The sequence below is a fragment of the Tupaia chinensis genome, unplaced genomic scaffold (genome assembly GCF_000334495.1).
Source record: "Tupaia chinensis unplaced genomic scaffold, TupChi_1.0 Scaffold138988_1, whole genome shotgun sequence".
Classification (NCBI taxonomy): domain Eukaryota; kingdom Metazoa; phylum Chordata; class Mammalia; order Scandentia; family Tupaiidae; genus Tupaia; species Tupaia belangeri.
Window position 1 is genome coordinate 243,974 of NW_006198878.1, and position 14,425 is coordinate 258,398.

Consider the following 14,425-nt stretch of genomic DNA (forward strand, 5'->3'; position numbering starts at 1 on the left):
CCCCTAAAGAAAAAACCCCCCAAAAAAAAAAAAAAAAAGCAATGGGAGGCAAGATGGGGGATGGGGGAAAAGCTGCCAAAGAGAAGTCTATTGCCCAGGTCTAAGATTATAGTAGAAGGAAATGGAGAGAAAGATCTAGTCTCAGGAATTATTTAAAGGTAGCTTTAAAAAAAAAAAAACTTTGATACGCAACAAAGGGCAAATCACATCTGTATCATAGTTGGTGTGAACTGAAACTGAACTGGTTAAGTCTCTGGAGCAGTGCCTGGCACACAGTAGGCAAGTACTATGTTATAGCCATTTCTTCCCAAAAGGATTCCATTCTGCAAATAGTGCTTTTACTCCGAGCTTAGCCAATCCACTGTTGTAGGCACTCTGGGCACAAAGGTAGACAATGTCTTGGTTCTTACCATCAAGAATCTCATTGTTCAAGGCCTAGCCACTGTGGTGTAGCAGTAACATGGTGTTCTGCAAGCCTGAAATCCACATAGCAGTCTAGATTCGAATCCCTAGGGTGCCTGAAGGCACACCATGTGCACATGCACCTAGGATCCTGAACTGTAAGACTGGGAAAAGCGGATTGCAGGGTGATGAGGCCTTGTTCAGGGTCTCTATCTCTCTCTTTCTTTTTCTCTCTCTCCCTTTCCTTCCCCCTTTCTCTCTCTCACAGATAAATATACACTCATTGTGTCATAAAATATATGTACACATATATAGGATCTCATTGTTTGAGGATTGGCGGATTGGCTGCAGGGTACAATTAGCCAGTTCTGCGGTTATTTTTACTTCCCAAACCCCTGTACCTGCTGCTATTACTGTCCTTATACCTTTCGGGTTATAAGCTGTCCCATGGCAAATGTGCTTCAGCCAAGCTGAAAAACTGAACTTGGTGGTCCCTCATGGACCATGTTACATCCCACATAGCATAAGGAGGGCTGCTGCTGGCCAGCCTAGCCCATGTAAAGAGTGAGAGGCAGGATGTGTTGATGGGTATGCTTATGTTCTATTATAGACATTTAGGGAGATTTGCCTCTTTTCCCTTTGAGATAATTCTTTTTTTTTTTTTTGAGAGATTTTTTCGCTATAGGGCGCGTGTACTCGCCAGACAGACAGAGAGAGACAGAGAGACAGAAAGCGAGAAATCACCCCCCAAAAGGAATGGTCACGCCATAATCCCTTCTCCTCCATTCTCCTCTCGGGATCTTGGGCACGTACACACACGCGCCCAGCGTGAGTTTTAAGCCACCGGGTCCAGGACGCGAACTGCAGTCAACTATGTGGGAGTCCACCGACAGAGCCATCATGCTAACTGCTGGTTCCCCCCTTTGAGATAATTCTTGACAGAGAAGGAAGTAATAGATAACCCACTTGAATCTTTGTGACCATCCCATTTTTTTCTCTCTAACTTCATCCTATCTTCTCATTTTTTATGACTTCAAATGTATTATCTTAGAATCTGTGAGTTTTGTAGCAATTTATTGCATGCTATGATGGCTTCTTTGAGAGGACTTCAAAAAGTTTGTGGAAAATGGAATTAAAATTCAAGTTTATTTTGGTACAAAAATTGAAATTCATGCATAGTTATTCCATAATACACATTTTTCATGAACTTTTTAAAAAGTTTATATCATTCTTCTATGTGAGAGATACTCCATAATACACATTTTTCATGAACTTTTTAAAAAGTTTATATCATTCTTCTATGTGAGAGAGAGACAGCACACTGATCAGGAATCTGATCCTACCATCCACCCCCAGCTTTAGTTGGCCCTGTATTATGGGTACCCACATGCCCAGCATGTTCAGGGAGGTGTCAAAATGCAAACCTGGAACCTTCTCATGTAAGTCAGTCTTGCAGTGTTGTATTTTACTGTTTTGGTACTATCTGTCCTCTTACTGTGAACTTTCTCAAGGTCCCCTTCTATATCTTCTCTTACCTTCCATGACTCAGTTGCTTAACACTCCTTCACTTTGTAACTAAATGAAGACTATACTTTATAGTTGTTATAGTGGTTAATGAGCACAGCTTTTAAAAATGAAATGTTCGGAAAAAATAAAAAAGAAATGTTCAAGTGTTTCAGCACAGTGACATGAACTATAAACCATTACTTGATGCCAGAGTCCTATTTGCCTGTGTTCTTGGTAAGTGTCCAACTGTTGCAGCTGCCTGTTGTCTTCATAGATCTCCCTTGGAGAACAGCTTTCTGTACCACTCTTACATGCCTGCTTGGTTACCCAGTATTTTTTCTCCTGACATAGTTTACCTTACCTTCTTGCAGCAATCTGATGTATGGTGTTGTGAAGCTCATGAAGATTGTGGGACAACTCTCAGACAAATTTTACTATACGGATTGTCTTTTTTTTGGAGCAATTATCTCTGCCACTGACCCAGTCATTTACAAAGTTGGCCTTATCATTATGATATTTTATTATTTAAATCTTAAGACCAGAGGAATCTAAGTTTTGTTGCAGCTGGGAGACTGTTAAATTTACATGGAAGGATAGAGGAAGTGGCTATTAGAGACTTAGATGGCTTTTCTAAGAAGCCATTTTTCATTTCCCTTTTTACTACTAGTTTTTGATTGTGGTTAAAAAAAATGCACAACATAAAATTTACCATCATAGCTATTTCTAAGTGTATGTTCGGTCACTTTATGTATGTTCATACTGTTATGCAACCAATCTCCAGAACTTTTCGTCTTGTGAAATTGAAACTCTGTTCCCATTAAGCAACTCCCCATTTCCCCTTCCCCATACTCTCTGGCATCTACTCTATTTTTTGTCCCTATGAACGTTACTGTTCAAGGGACCTATCTAAATAGGATCATACAGTATTTGTCATTTTGTGACATTTTGAGACTGGCTAATGTCCTCCTGGTTTGTCCATGTTACAACATATGTCAGAATTTCCTTCCTTTTAAGGCTGAATGATATTCCATTGTATGTGTGTGCCATATTTTGTCTCTTTATTCATCTGTCAATGGACACTTGGATTGCTTCCACCTGTATTTCCCTTCTACCTTTCATTTTAGAATGGCTAATTTGGTCTTAATTTTTATACTTAGACTGCTTTCCTTCTCAGTGTTGCACTTTTGCCTTCTTTTTGGAAACATATAATTTAGTTTAAATAATACCTTTTCTTACTGAAAACACAACATAGGTACCTGCAGTGAATGTAATTTGTAAACCCCTTTTTGCAATATTCCAGTGCGAATGCACACTGTGACATGATTCCCATTCACGAACCTTTATTTTTCAAGCAGTAGTTAAACCAGTCCTTAAAAGCAGAAATATTAGATGTACCTTCTCCCCTGCAGCTCAAAACAAACAAACAAACCAAAAATCTCTCTTCTCCAAGTTGGAACCTATAATGAAATCAATTTGTATAGAGTAATTACAGTCATTCCTTTTGCTAATGAATTCATCTTTGGGCAAAATTTATGGAGAAAGAGCTGGTCTGTACTAACAGTGGAGACAGAAAGGTCTTCTCAATGTCTATGATGTCCTCTCACATACTGGACAGTAGTAATCTTAAAGATAGTATTTTAGTCCATTATGTTGCTAGTAAGAAAAAAACACCTGAAACTGAGTGTTTAGTTCTCTCAGATTTTGAGGTCCAAGATCCAGGGGCATATTTGGTGGGGGCCTTTGCAGAGTCCCAGGGAATCACATCACAGGGGTGAGAGCAGAGCAGAGAAGCTGTGTCCTTGCAATTCTTTTCTGTTCTCCTTCCCTCTCCTTATGAACCCACCAGGAGTAGATCATGGGGGCCTTGTCCTGATGACCTTAAATTTTAATCTCTTCCCAAAGGTCCCACCTTTTAGCACTGCGGTCTAATTAAGTTCTCACCCTCTTAATCCCATCACAACCAAATCTCAACACACGAATACTGGGGGGGGCGGGGGACATGCGAACCAGAGCAGATACTAAGAGTCTCCACTTGACCCTGCCTCCTGGGGGTCCTATAGGTCAGTGCTATCCACGAGATCTTTCTGTGAAGGCTGCAGTGTTCTATTATCTGCCCAGTCCTTTGAGATAGCCAGTAGCCACATGTGATTACTGAGCACTGGAAATGTGAATTAATGTAACTGAAGGACTGAATTTAAATGTTATTTAATGTTAAACAATTTCAATTTAAATAGCCACATGTGATTAGTGGCTACCACATTGAACAGCATAGTTCTAGACAGAAGTGTGGCTCTGAATGATCTCAGTGTTCCAAGAAACATTGACTTCTCTTACCTTCATATTTTATTATAAACATCTTAAGTAAATTAGTATCAAAGACTTGGCTGGTTGAAGCACCCTAATTTAGGAGAAGGTGGAATGTGTAGTAGGAGACCTTGGGGTGAGTTCTCATCTTGCCGCTCACTGATCTGGTGGCCTGGGCATAATTTATCCCCTTCTGTCAGTTTCTACTATAACATAGGAATAATGGTACCTATTTCCTAGGGCTGTTATGATAATTAAATGAAATAATACATTTAAATAATTAAATGAAACAACACATGAGCATAGCATCTAATTACGCTGATCTCTATCCACATCTGACTCAGGTAGAGATTTCTCTGTTTTCCTAAAAAAGGTAAACACATCGTAATTCAACTCAAGCATGTTTGCAAAGAGCACTCTGAAAAGTAGCTTTATTGTTTTAATTCTATGTTTTCTGTGACTGTTTACAGCTGCGTTATCTATTAAGATACAGATTGTTCAGAAGTCTGAGAAAGATGTTTAGTCTGTCTGAAAATACATTACTATCTGTATTTGCCTATAAGTTAATTACTAACTTCTTACTACTCCCACCAACAAATAAAGGGAGGTAGTGTAATATAAAAATTACTAATACCGTTTTCTGAACTATTATTTTTGCTTCATTTAATTGGATACAAAGGCTTGCTTTTTCAGATTATCTTTATAACTGTTTACTTCTCTTTAATGTGTCCCTGCTATGGTAGAAAATAACAGAAGGCATTACCATGCTACACCATTTTCTCATTTGCCCTGTGAAGATTGGCACAGTAAGAGTTTTACATAAATGGAAGTTCTAGCAAATTGAAAGTTTAAATTTATTACACATTAGGATATTTACTACCCTTTTTAAATGGAAATCTTTCTGAAATGTAGAGTGTTTTGCAAATTAGAAACATTTTAAGCCTCCTGAAAATTTTTTATTTGACATCTTGGAGCATAAAAGAGATTTTTAAAAAATGTAAGGGAAGAGTCAGAGGAGGCCATAAGACCAGATTGCCTGCTAGGGTCTGGTACACCAAACAAAAATTCTGGTATTGGGGACCAGCAGTTAGCGTAATGGCTATGTCGCTGGACTCCCATGTAGTCGACTGCGGTTCGTGTCCCAGACCCGGTGGCTTAAAACTCACGTTGGACGCGTGCGTGCGTGCCCAAGATCCCGAGAGGAGAATGGAGGAGAAGGGATTGCAGTGTGGCCATCCCCCCTGGGGGGTGATTTCTCGCTTTCTGTCTGTCTGTCTCTGTCTGCCTGGCGAGCACACGTGCCCTATAGCAAAAACCTCTCAAAAAAAAAAAAATTCTGGAATTGGACTATGAAGTGGTATTGACTGACATGAAAAAAATAAGATGTCCTTGTCCTTGATTACTGTGGCTTAAGACACCATCTTTGGTCTTCCTATTGAAGACAATACAGAATATGTGGAGTGGTGCAGGCTGCTCTGTGACCAGGAGCCTTCTCTGTTCCATGGTGATATGTCATGGGTGCTGTGGGCCATCTATGTGGACTGTTGCTTTAGATGGATCTACAACTAAGAAAAGAAAATGTATGTTTCACCCCATAGTGCCTTGCTAGGCAGCTACTACAGAAAACCGAGGGTTGTTGCTTCCTGTGAACCAAGATGAAATTATTTCCTCCAGTTTTTTTTTTTTTAAGAGATTTTTGCTATAGGGTGCACACACTCGCCAGAGACACAAAGAGAAACAGAGGGAAAGCAAGAAATCACCCCGAGTGTATTATATAAATAGAAGTTCTAGAAGGCCATCCTGAAGAGAAGGCCATACATACTATAATCCTTTCTCCTCCATTCTTCTGTCTGTATTTTGGGCATGCTCGCACACGTTCCTGTCCTGAGTTTCAGGCCATGGGTCTGGGACTCAAATAGTGGTTGACCACATGGGAGTCCAGTGCCTTAACCACTACACCACCTGTTGGTCCATCCCCAGTTTTAGTGATCACTTTTATATCCCTCAAAACAATCAGTCTTACTCACAGATTTCAGAATCTGTGATCTGGGGAACCAGCAGTTAGCATAATGGCTATGTCGCTGGACTCCCACATAGTTGACTGCGGTTCGCGTCCCGGACCCGGTGGCTTAAAACTCAAGCCAGCGCAAGTGCGTGCGTGCCCAAGATCCCGAGAGGAGAATGGAGGAGAAGGGATTGCGGCGTGACCATCCCCCCCTGGGGGGTGATTTCTCGCTTTCTGTCTCTATGTCTCTCTCTGTCTGTCTGGTGAGCGCACGCACCCTATAGTGAAAACCTCCCCCCCTCAAAAAAAAAAAAAAAAAAAAAAAAAAGAATCTGTGATCTGTTTTCCAAGGCTAATTCTCTAGTTGCATCACACAGGCCAGTCAGTCTTTTGTTCATCCTTTGAGATTTGGTTCAAATGTACCACCTGCCTCATCATTCTTCCCAGACTTCTTCATGATATATTCCCAGAGCTCTTCCTGTCTGTCATTGTTACCACATCATCATCTGGTTGTTAGACCCAAGATAGGCACATGCTTGCTCAGGAGGGCCATGGCAAAAACCTGATATATTTTGGACTGATGGACAAAGAGCAGAAGTTCAAATTCAGACCAATGCTATGTAAGTTAAGTGTCTCTTGCTATTATTATTATTATTTTTTGGAGAGGTTTTTGCTATAGGGTGTGTGCGCTTTCTAGAAAGACAGAGACAGAGAGACCGAAACTGAGAAATCACTCCCCCCCAAGGGGGATGGCCATGCCACAATTCCTTCTCCTCCATTCTCCTCTTGGGATCCTGGGCATGCATGCACACATGCCCGGCATGAATTTAAGCCACCGAATCCGGGACTTGAACCATGGTCGACTATATGGGAGACCAGCAACACAGCCATTATGCCAACTGCTGATCCCATCTATTATTATTATGTTAAGTATATCTTTATTGTCATGGATAAATGAGTTAACTATATGGGAGGGGCTTCAGAAAGTTGATGGGAAATGCATATTATTGAACACTGTCCATGGCTTTTAAGAGTTCTTTGCACCAAAACAAGTTCATATTTTAATTCCATTTTTCCATGAACCTTTTGAAGTCCCCACATTTTATTATAGTTTTACTATTGGTAACTGTAGTATCTTAGAAAAGCTGTGTTTAAAAGTCAGAAGGGCTTTCATAATGGATGAAGTGGATGTCATAGCAGGCAATGAGGGCAGGATAGGTATCCAGGAATTAATTGGCTTGATAAAACATACTAAAATTCCCATTATTTGTATGCGCAATGATAGAAATCATCCCAAGATTCGCTCTTAGGTTCATTATTGTTTTGATCTTCGTTTTCAAAGATCTTGGCTTGAACAGATTAAGGGTGCTATGATGTGTATTACATTTAAGGAAGGTTTAAAGATTCCCCGTCCAGCTATGAATGAAATAATTTGGGGAGCTAATCAATATATCAGACAGATTTTACATAATCTGAGTATATGGTATGCACAAAGTAAGGCACTAACCTACCACCAGGCCAAGGCAGATTTGCATAGGGCCAAAAAGGATATCGAACTTTGCCCATTTGATATTGCTCGGAAAGTATTTGCAGCTAGAGAGGAGACTGCTCATGTGTCACTTGTAGACAAGTCAGACCTCTTTCTTCATGGTTATTCAATAGCACCCCTCTTTGCCCAGAAGAACTACATACATGTGAAGCCTGTAGCTGCAGGATGTGACCTGAAAAAGCATTTGATGCTTTTAAGTCGAGCAGCAGATAGCGTATGTGTGATGGTGACCTGGTGGATAGTCAGATCCAGAATAAGCAAAACTGGAGTCTCCTACCCACACAGGCCATTCATGCTAGTGTTTTTCCCAGAGAGTTGATGAAGGGGGTACATGACTCAGTTTCTGGCCTTCCTAAACTGGCTAGGGAAGTACTCATCTATGGACAAACACCATCACATCATTCAGGATCTAGCACTGCATATGAGTCTCAGAACTCATTCCAGCAAGAGGACTGTGAATATGGATTACCTGTCCCACGTGTGGGATGCACTGGTACAGCCCTTGGTCTCACAGGGGGTGGAAGGAGTATAGAACATTGTTGCACATATGGACACATATTGTATGATGAAAGAGGACTTTGAGAATATTATAGAAATTAGCAGCTGGGGTGGCAAACCTAGTCCCTTTTCCAAGCTTGATCCTAAGGTGAAAGCAGCCTTCACCAGATCTTACAATAAGGAAGCCCACCTCACCCCATACTCACTTCAGGTCATAAGGACATTTAGACACTGCACAGGCCTTGCACTGGATTCTGAGTACAGAGAAGAGTTACATGAAGATGACTCCCAGTCTGATTAGAAAGACCAATATGGAATAGACACTGATGCTATGGTCAAGAAAAAGACAAAATCTTCAAAGCCTTCAAAACCAGAAGAAGATAAGGAGTCCAGAAAAGGAAAAGGAAAAAGTTTGAAGAATGAAACTGCTTTTCACTACCAACAGTTACTTTTTACTCACCATGCTGACTAGTCTAGTTGGTCTAGGGAAAGCCTGTTTTTCCAGGGGAACCATATTTTAGCATAAAGGATGACCAGATGGTCCCATTATAAATAAAAGCTGGTACAGCTAGAAGGATAGAGCCAATAGGCTCATGTACACCTTTTATAGAGGTCTATAGGACTGCTTGGGTCCTCCACTATCCCCTGTCAATCTAATTAGATTGTCATGCTTTAAGTGACTAGAACCTATGTGTGGACTTTGGAGTCATGTTTGTTAACAGTGAGCCAGAGAGCAGTAGGACTAAGGTGTGTTTGTAAGCTTAAGAATTGATCCTAATGGCCTTTTATCGGACCAATTTTTTAAACGTAGTTCTTATTATATGGTAAAATTTTGTGAATAAATTATACTACAAAAAAAAGTCAGAAGGGGTTTTGGAAGTTATGTAACCCACATTCTTTCTTTATTGAATCTTTGGCCTCTGTTGTGTGCAGACTTCTCTTTGACAGATAGTTGGCTATGTCTGGTATCTTCTATTTGTCTCTCTAGACTTACCACCCTTCTCTACTTTCATCTTGGTCCAGGAGGCTGACTTATATGGAGTATGTCAAAGGTTCCATTGCCTTCTGGTCTCCCATTAGATTTGCCCACAGAAGAGTACAAGTGGGAGACCAGGAGGAGATGCAGGATTTGTAGGCTGGCTGTGTCCCTTGATCAGAGATCACCACACCTATCAGGTGACTCTCTCCATACAGCTCCAAATTCTGATGGTCACTTCTGGAGCCTTCAGCTCCTCATTTTTAGCCACAAGTACTGCCACCTCCCGTGTGGTTTCCCCCTACTTTGTCCACACTTTTATAATTAACCTCTTTGTTAAACTCTCCTCAGATTACTCATATTGAGGGTGCTATTGCTATCTGTTTCCTGCAGGACCCTGACTGGTAGAGCCCTAGGACTGTGGTCTCCTGGACTTCCAAGCCTGAGTTCTGTTCACTGAGATTAGTCTTGAATCTCCTCAAATTGCTGAGTGACAGATTTGATGGTGGCCTCCTGTGCCAACCTATGGTGGACACGCTACATGAGTGAGAGGTGAAATCTCCCTCATGTTGAAACTCTGAGAGTTTGGGATTTTGATACTGCAACGTAAAGCAACCCATCATACAAGGCCTGTCTTTTTAACTCTAAACTTGGGAAAATTATATTATCCACCATCTAGGGTTTTATGAGGACTAAATAAGATAGGAAAATGCCTACATAGTGTCTGCTTCATTATGAGTCTGCAATAATTGTCCTCATTATCATCATTAATTTTGTTCAACATTTAGTTAAAAACAAGACAATTCTTAGGCCATATAGTGGTAAATAAGCTGCTATAGTAAAAGTTTTATATAAGGAGCCACAAATACTGTTCATGTAACAATCCAGAAAATAAAATTCTGATGGTCACTTCTGGAGCCTTCAGCTCCTCATTTTTAGCCACAAGTACTGCCACCTCCCGTGTGGTTTCCCCCTACTTTGTCCACACTTTTATAATTAACCTCTTTGTTAAACTCTCCTCAGATTACTCATATTGAGGGTGCTATTGCTATCTGTTTCCTGCAGGACCCTGACTGGTAGAGCCCTAGGACTGTGGTCTCCTGGACTTCCAAGCCTGAGTTCTGTTCACTGAGATTAGTCTTGAATCTCCTCAAATTGCTGAGTGACAGATTTGATGGTGGCCTCCTGTGCCAACCTATGGTGGACACGCTACATGAGTGAGAGGTGAAATCTCCCTCATGTTGAAACTCTGAGAGTTTGGGATTTTGATACTGCAACGTAAAGCAACCCATCATACAAGGCCTGTCTTTTTAACTCTAAACTTGGGAAAATTATATTATCCACCATCTAGGGTTTTATGAGGACTAAATAAGATAGGAAAATGCCTACATAGTGTCTGCTTCATTATGAGTCTGCAATAATTGTCCTCATTATCATCATTAATTTTGTTCAACATTTAGTTAAAAACAAGACAATTCTTAGGCCATATAGTGGTAAATAAGCTGCTATAGTAAAAGTTTTATATAAGGAGCCACAAATACTGTTCATGTAACAATCCAGAAAATAACTTTTTCCAGCCTAATCCTAAATCCTAAAAATTTTTCCTGTATGTAACTTGCTAAGCCGTAGTTGAGGGTGCAGGTATGTCTAATGTTAATATCTGAGCTTTCCTCTCTTTGCTCATTGTGAAGATGATGTATACTTTAAGAAATATAGTTGATAGACCTCTAGGCTGGCCTGGGCAACATAACTAGACCCTGTCTGAAAGAGCTGGGTGTAATGGCACACACCTGTGATCCCAGCTACTTGGGTGGCTGAAGCAGGACACAGTGAGATCCTGTCTTTAAAAAACAACAACAAACTATAACTGATGGGCTTGTAGCCTGTGAATGTCTAGTTAGTGTATGAATGCATGAAGTAGTGATCTTAGCCCTTTCATTTATAATAACCTTAAACAGCCTTGTGGTAACAGTAGACATTTTTTCAGATTCAAATTATTCTTGGCTGAGTCTCAATAAAGGAATTTTGAAGAAAAAAAAGGCATGATGGGGATAGGGTCATTTTGAAATCTTCCTAATCCCTACCAAAAATAGAGAAAACAGGGCACGAGGAAAACAAAAAACAAAAAACAGTGATAGAATCAGGTGCCAGAATGTCCCACTAGCAGCAGCAAGCTTTGGGCACAGCAATAGCAGCTGTGCAGGGAGAAGGGGGACTGCTGATAATCTTAACTATTGGGGATCCCAGAAATTTCCCACAAGAAATTTTACTTAAAAAGAGGCATAAAGGGCCAGGCCGTGAACTGGATCCCACATAGCCAACTGCATGGTTCAAGTCCCAGGCCTGGTAGCTTGAGAAACACACAGATGCATGTGTGTATGTTTCAAAAATCTCAAGGGGAAGAGAGATGGAGAAGAGATTGCAATATTACCATGCTCCATGCGGGTACTTTTCCCTCTCCCTTTCTCTTGTGACTCTTTGGCCAGCACTTTTGCCCTCTGGCAACAAAAGCAATGAAAAAGTAAAGAATAAAGAACTTTGTGGGCTGCCTGGTAACAATTACAACTGAGACAGAACTTTTATAGGCTCTAGTTTGTGGAGGAATGTGAAGAGACTGGAAGAGGTTAGAGGCTTCTGGAGTGACCTGGGTCCTCAGGGCTCTGAGAAATACCTCGAGGAAATCTCTCTGAAAGAATAGTCACTCCATAAACATGAATTGCTTGGACCATGAGCCTTGATTGCTAGGCCATCAAAGGAAGAAGAAAGCTCAGATCGTACTGGGAGAGGAAATCAGAGGCAGTAGATTTCAGAAAGTACTGAGCTATACCCAGAGGCCATGCTTTCAGTAGCTCAACGTAAGACCAGAAGAGGGAGCCTGAGAGCCGTGAAACCAGGAGAGCTCTTCTGGGCCCACATCTGCCCCTTATGCACCTCACTTAAATATGAGCAACAGAAATGGATTGAGGTTGAGCATCATGCAAGCATATTATAAGAAGAAATGAAGATAACCCTCTGAATAATATAGCCACAAACAATAAATGCATACCAGAAAAATAAGGCCCCAAAAAGGTAAAACTATATTAATATTCCAAAAGAAACTAAAGGAAATTAAGAAGATATTAGAAGTTATGAAAGAACTATATGCATCTGGTTTAGAAAGTTCACAAATGAGAGAACTAAAGAATAAAGGAAACTGAAAGGGGAACTGACAGAATGGAATGGAGATGGAAATTATAGAGTACAAGAAAAATTACATTCTCTAGTTTCCACAGTTGTTCTCCATGCCTTTATATCTGTCAACCTCTTAGTTTCTGCCATAGAGTACAGATATTTGGTATATATGATAATATTTTTGAGTGGACTAATATACTGTATATTCATGATGAGAAAATTTATTTGGTATGCTATAATGATATACAGTGATTGATTGTAAAAAAAATAAAAGAAAGACAAAAGAAAATTTACATTTCTAAAAAATAGGCAAAACCAAATGAGTGTGAGGGAATGTGCATTTGGGTGATGAGACTATAAAGAAAGGCAAGGAAATTATTAGTATAAAATTCAGGTTAGTGGGTTCTTTTGAGTGATGGGATGGATGGTTTCAACACTGGCTGGCTTATAATAATTCACTAAACTAAATATTTGTTTGGTTTTCTAATTGAATCAGTTAATAATGCTCTTCGTAGCCAATAACAGAAAAACCTGGCAAATGCCAGCTTTAACAAATAGCTGTATATCTTGGGTACTCGTTGTGAGCTGGCTCCATGGCTCCTGCTCAGTCAGGCACTGGGGCACTTGGTCTTTCTTTTTTTTCCTTAAAGATTTATTTATTTTATTTATTATTATTATTATTATTATTATTACACCAGAGGTGGGGGGTAGTGAGAAAGTACACTGCCAGATCCAGGACTTGAACCATGGTCAACAATGTGAGAGTCCAGCACCCTAACCACGATGTCACCTGCTGGCCCCAGCACTCAGTCTTCTTACTGCTCTACCTTTGGGTTTCAGTCACATGTCAGTTGCCCTTTAGCACTAGGGTGACTTCATACATCTGACCTCTCTGCCCTTTGCCTGCTTCCAGGTACTCTGCAAAGGAAGCTGGGAATGTAAGCATGTAGCTTTTATAGTCTTTACTGTAGAACCCAGCAAAGGAGAAATTAATGAGTGTGAGTGCTGTGAGAGAACACTGTTGCTGCATCTATCTAGAGTGGTGGGAGATATTATTACCTCACTGGAGGGCTAATATTGCCTGCAGGGAACATTTGGCAATGTTTAGAGGCATTTCCAGTTGTCACAGTTGAGAGGTGGTGCTCCTGGCATGTGGCAAGTAGAGGGCAGGGATGCTGCCAATACACAGGCTAGCCCTCTGCAACAAAGAGATCAATGTGACTGACTCCACAGCACAGAAGTTAAGGGAGCTGTAGCTCATGTAGCCTATTGCAGTTTGAAAAAATGGCTCTGAGGACCAGCAGTTGGCATAATGGCTATGTCGCTAGACTCCCATGTAGTCGACTGTGGTTCGAGTCCTGGACCTGGTGGCTTAAAACTCACACTGGGCGCATGTGTGTGCGTGCTCAAGATTTCTTGCTTTCTGTCTCTCTGTCTCTCTCTATCTGTCTGGTGAGCACACGTGCCCTATAGCAAAAAAATAAATAAATAAATAAATAAAATAAAATAAAACCTAAAAAAAAAAACTGAAGAAATACTGGCTCTGGCAGATTGAAAAATCACGCTGGCATGTGTACATGTGTACACAAAATCCTGATGAGAAGGAGGAATAGATGAAAAAGGAGGGGAGGGCCAGTAGGTGGCGTGTAGGTTAAGGCAGTTGGATCTCACATGACTAACCACGCAGTTTGAGTCTCAGACATGGTGGCTTGAAAAACATACTGGGTGTGTGTATGTGCATGCCCAAAATCCTGAAGGAAAATGGAAGACAAAGCACTGTGGCATGGCTATCCTTCCACATGTCCTTTGGCAATACAGAGAGAGAGAGAGACAGAGAGAGAGAATTGTTAGCCTCAAAGGCAATAGAGCCAAGACTGAAAAACCCTACTCTAGATCAGTGGGTCTCAAGGTGTGTTGGCCCTTTGGGGTCCCTAAAACCCTGTTAGGAGTCTATCAGATCAAAACTGATTTTTTTTTTAAATTTTATTTTAAATTTATTTGTTTACATTTATTC

At 40.7% G+C, this 14,425-nt stretch overlaps 1 protein-coding gene across 1 annotated transcript in view; it reads left to right on the forward strand.

Annotated features, from left to right (window-relative positions):
- The window catches only part of SLC9A7 (solute carrier family 9 member A7), a gene marked incomplete at its 5' end in the record, with an annotated part of 119,007 nt that overhangs the window by 13,941 nt on the left and 90,641 nt on the right, over window positions 1-14,425 (forward strand). The window contains 1 exon segment of the mRNA XM_027765626.1: window positions 2,280-2,392. Within this exon segment, the coding sequence (XP_027621427.1) occupies window positions 2,280-2,392 (113 nt within the window).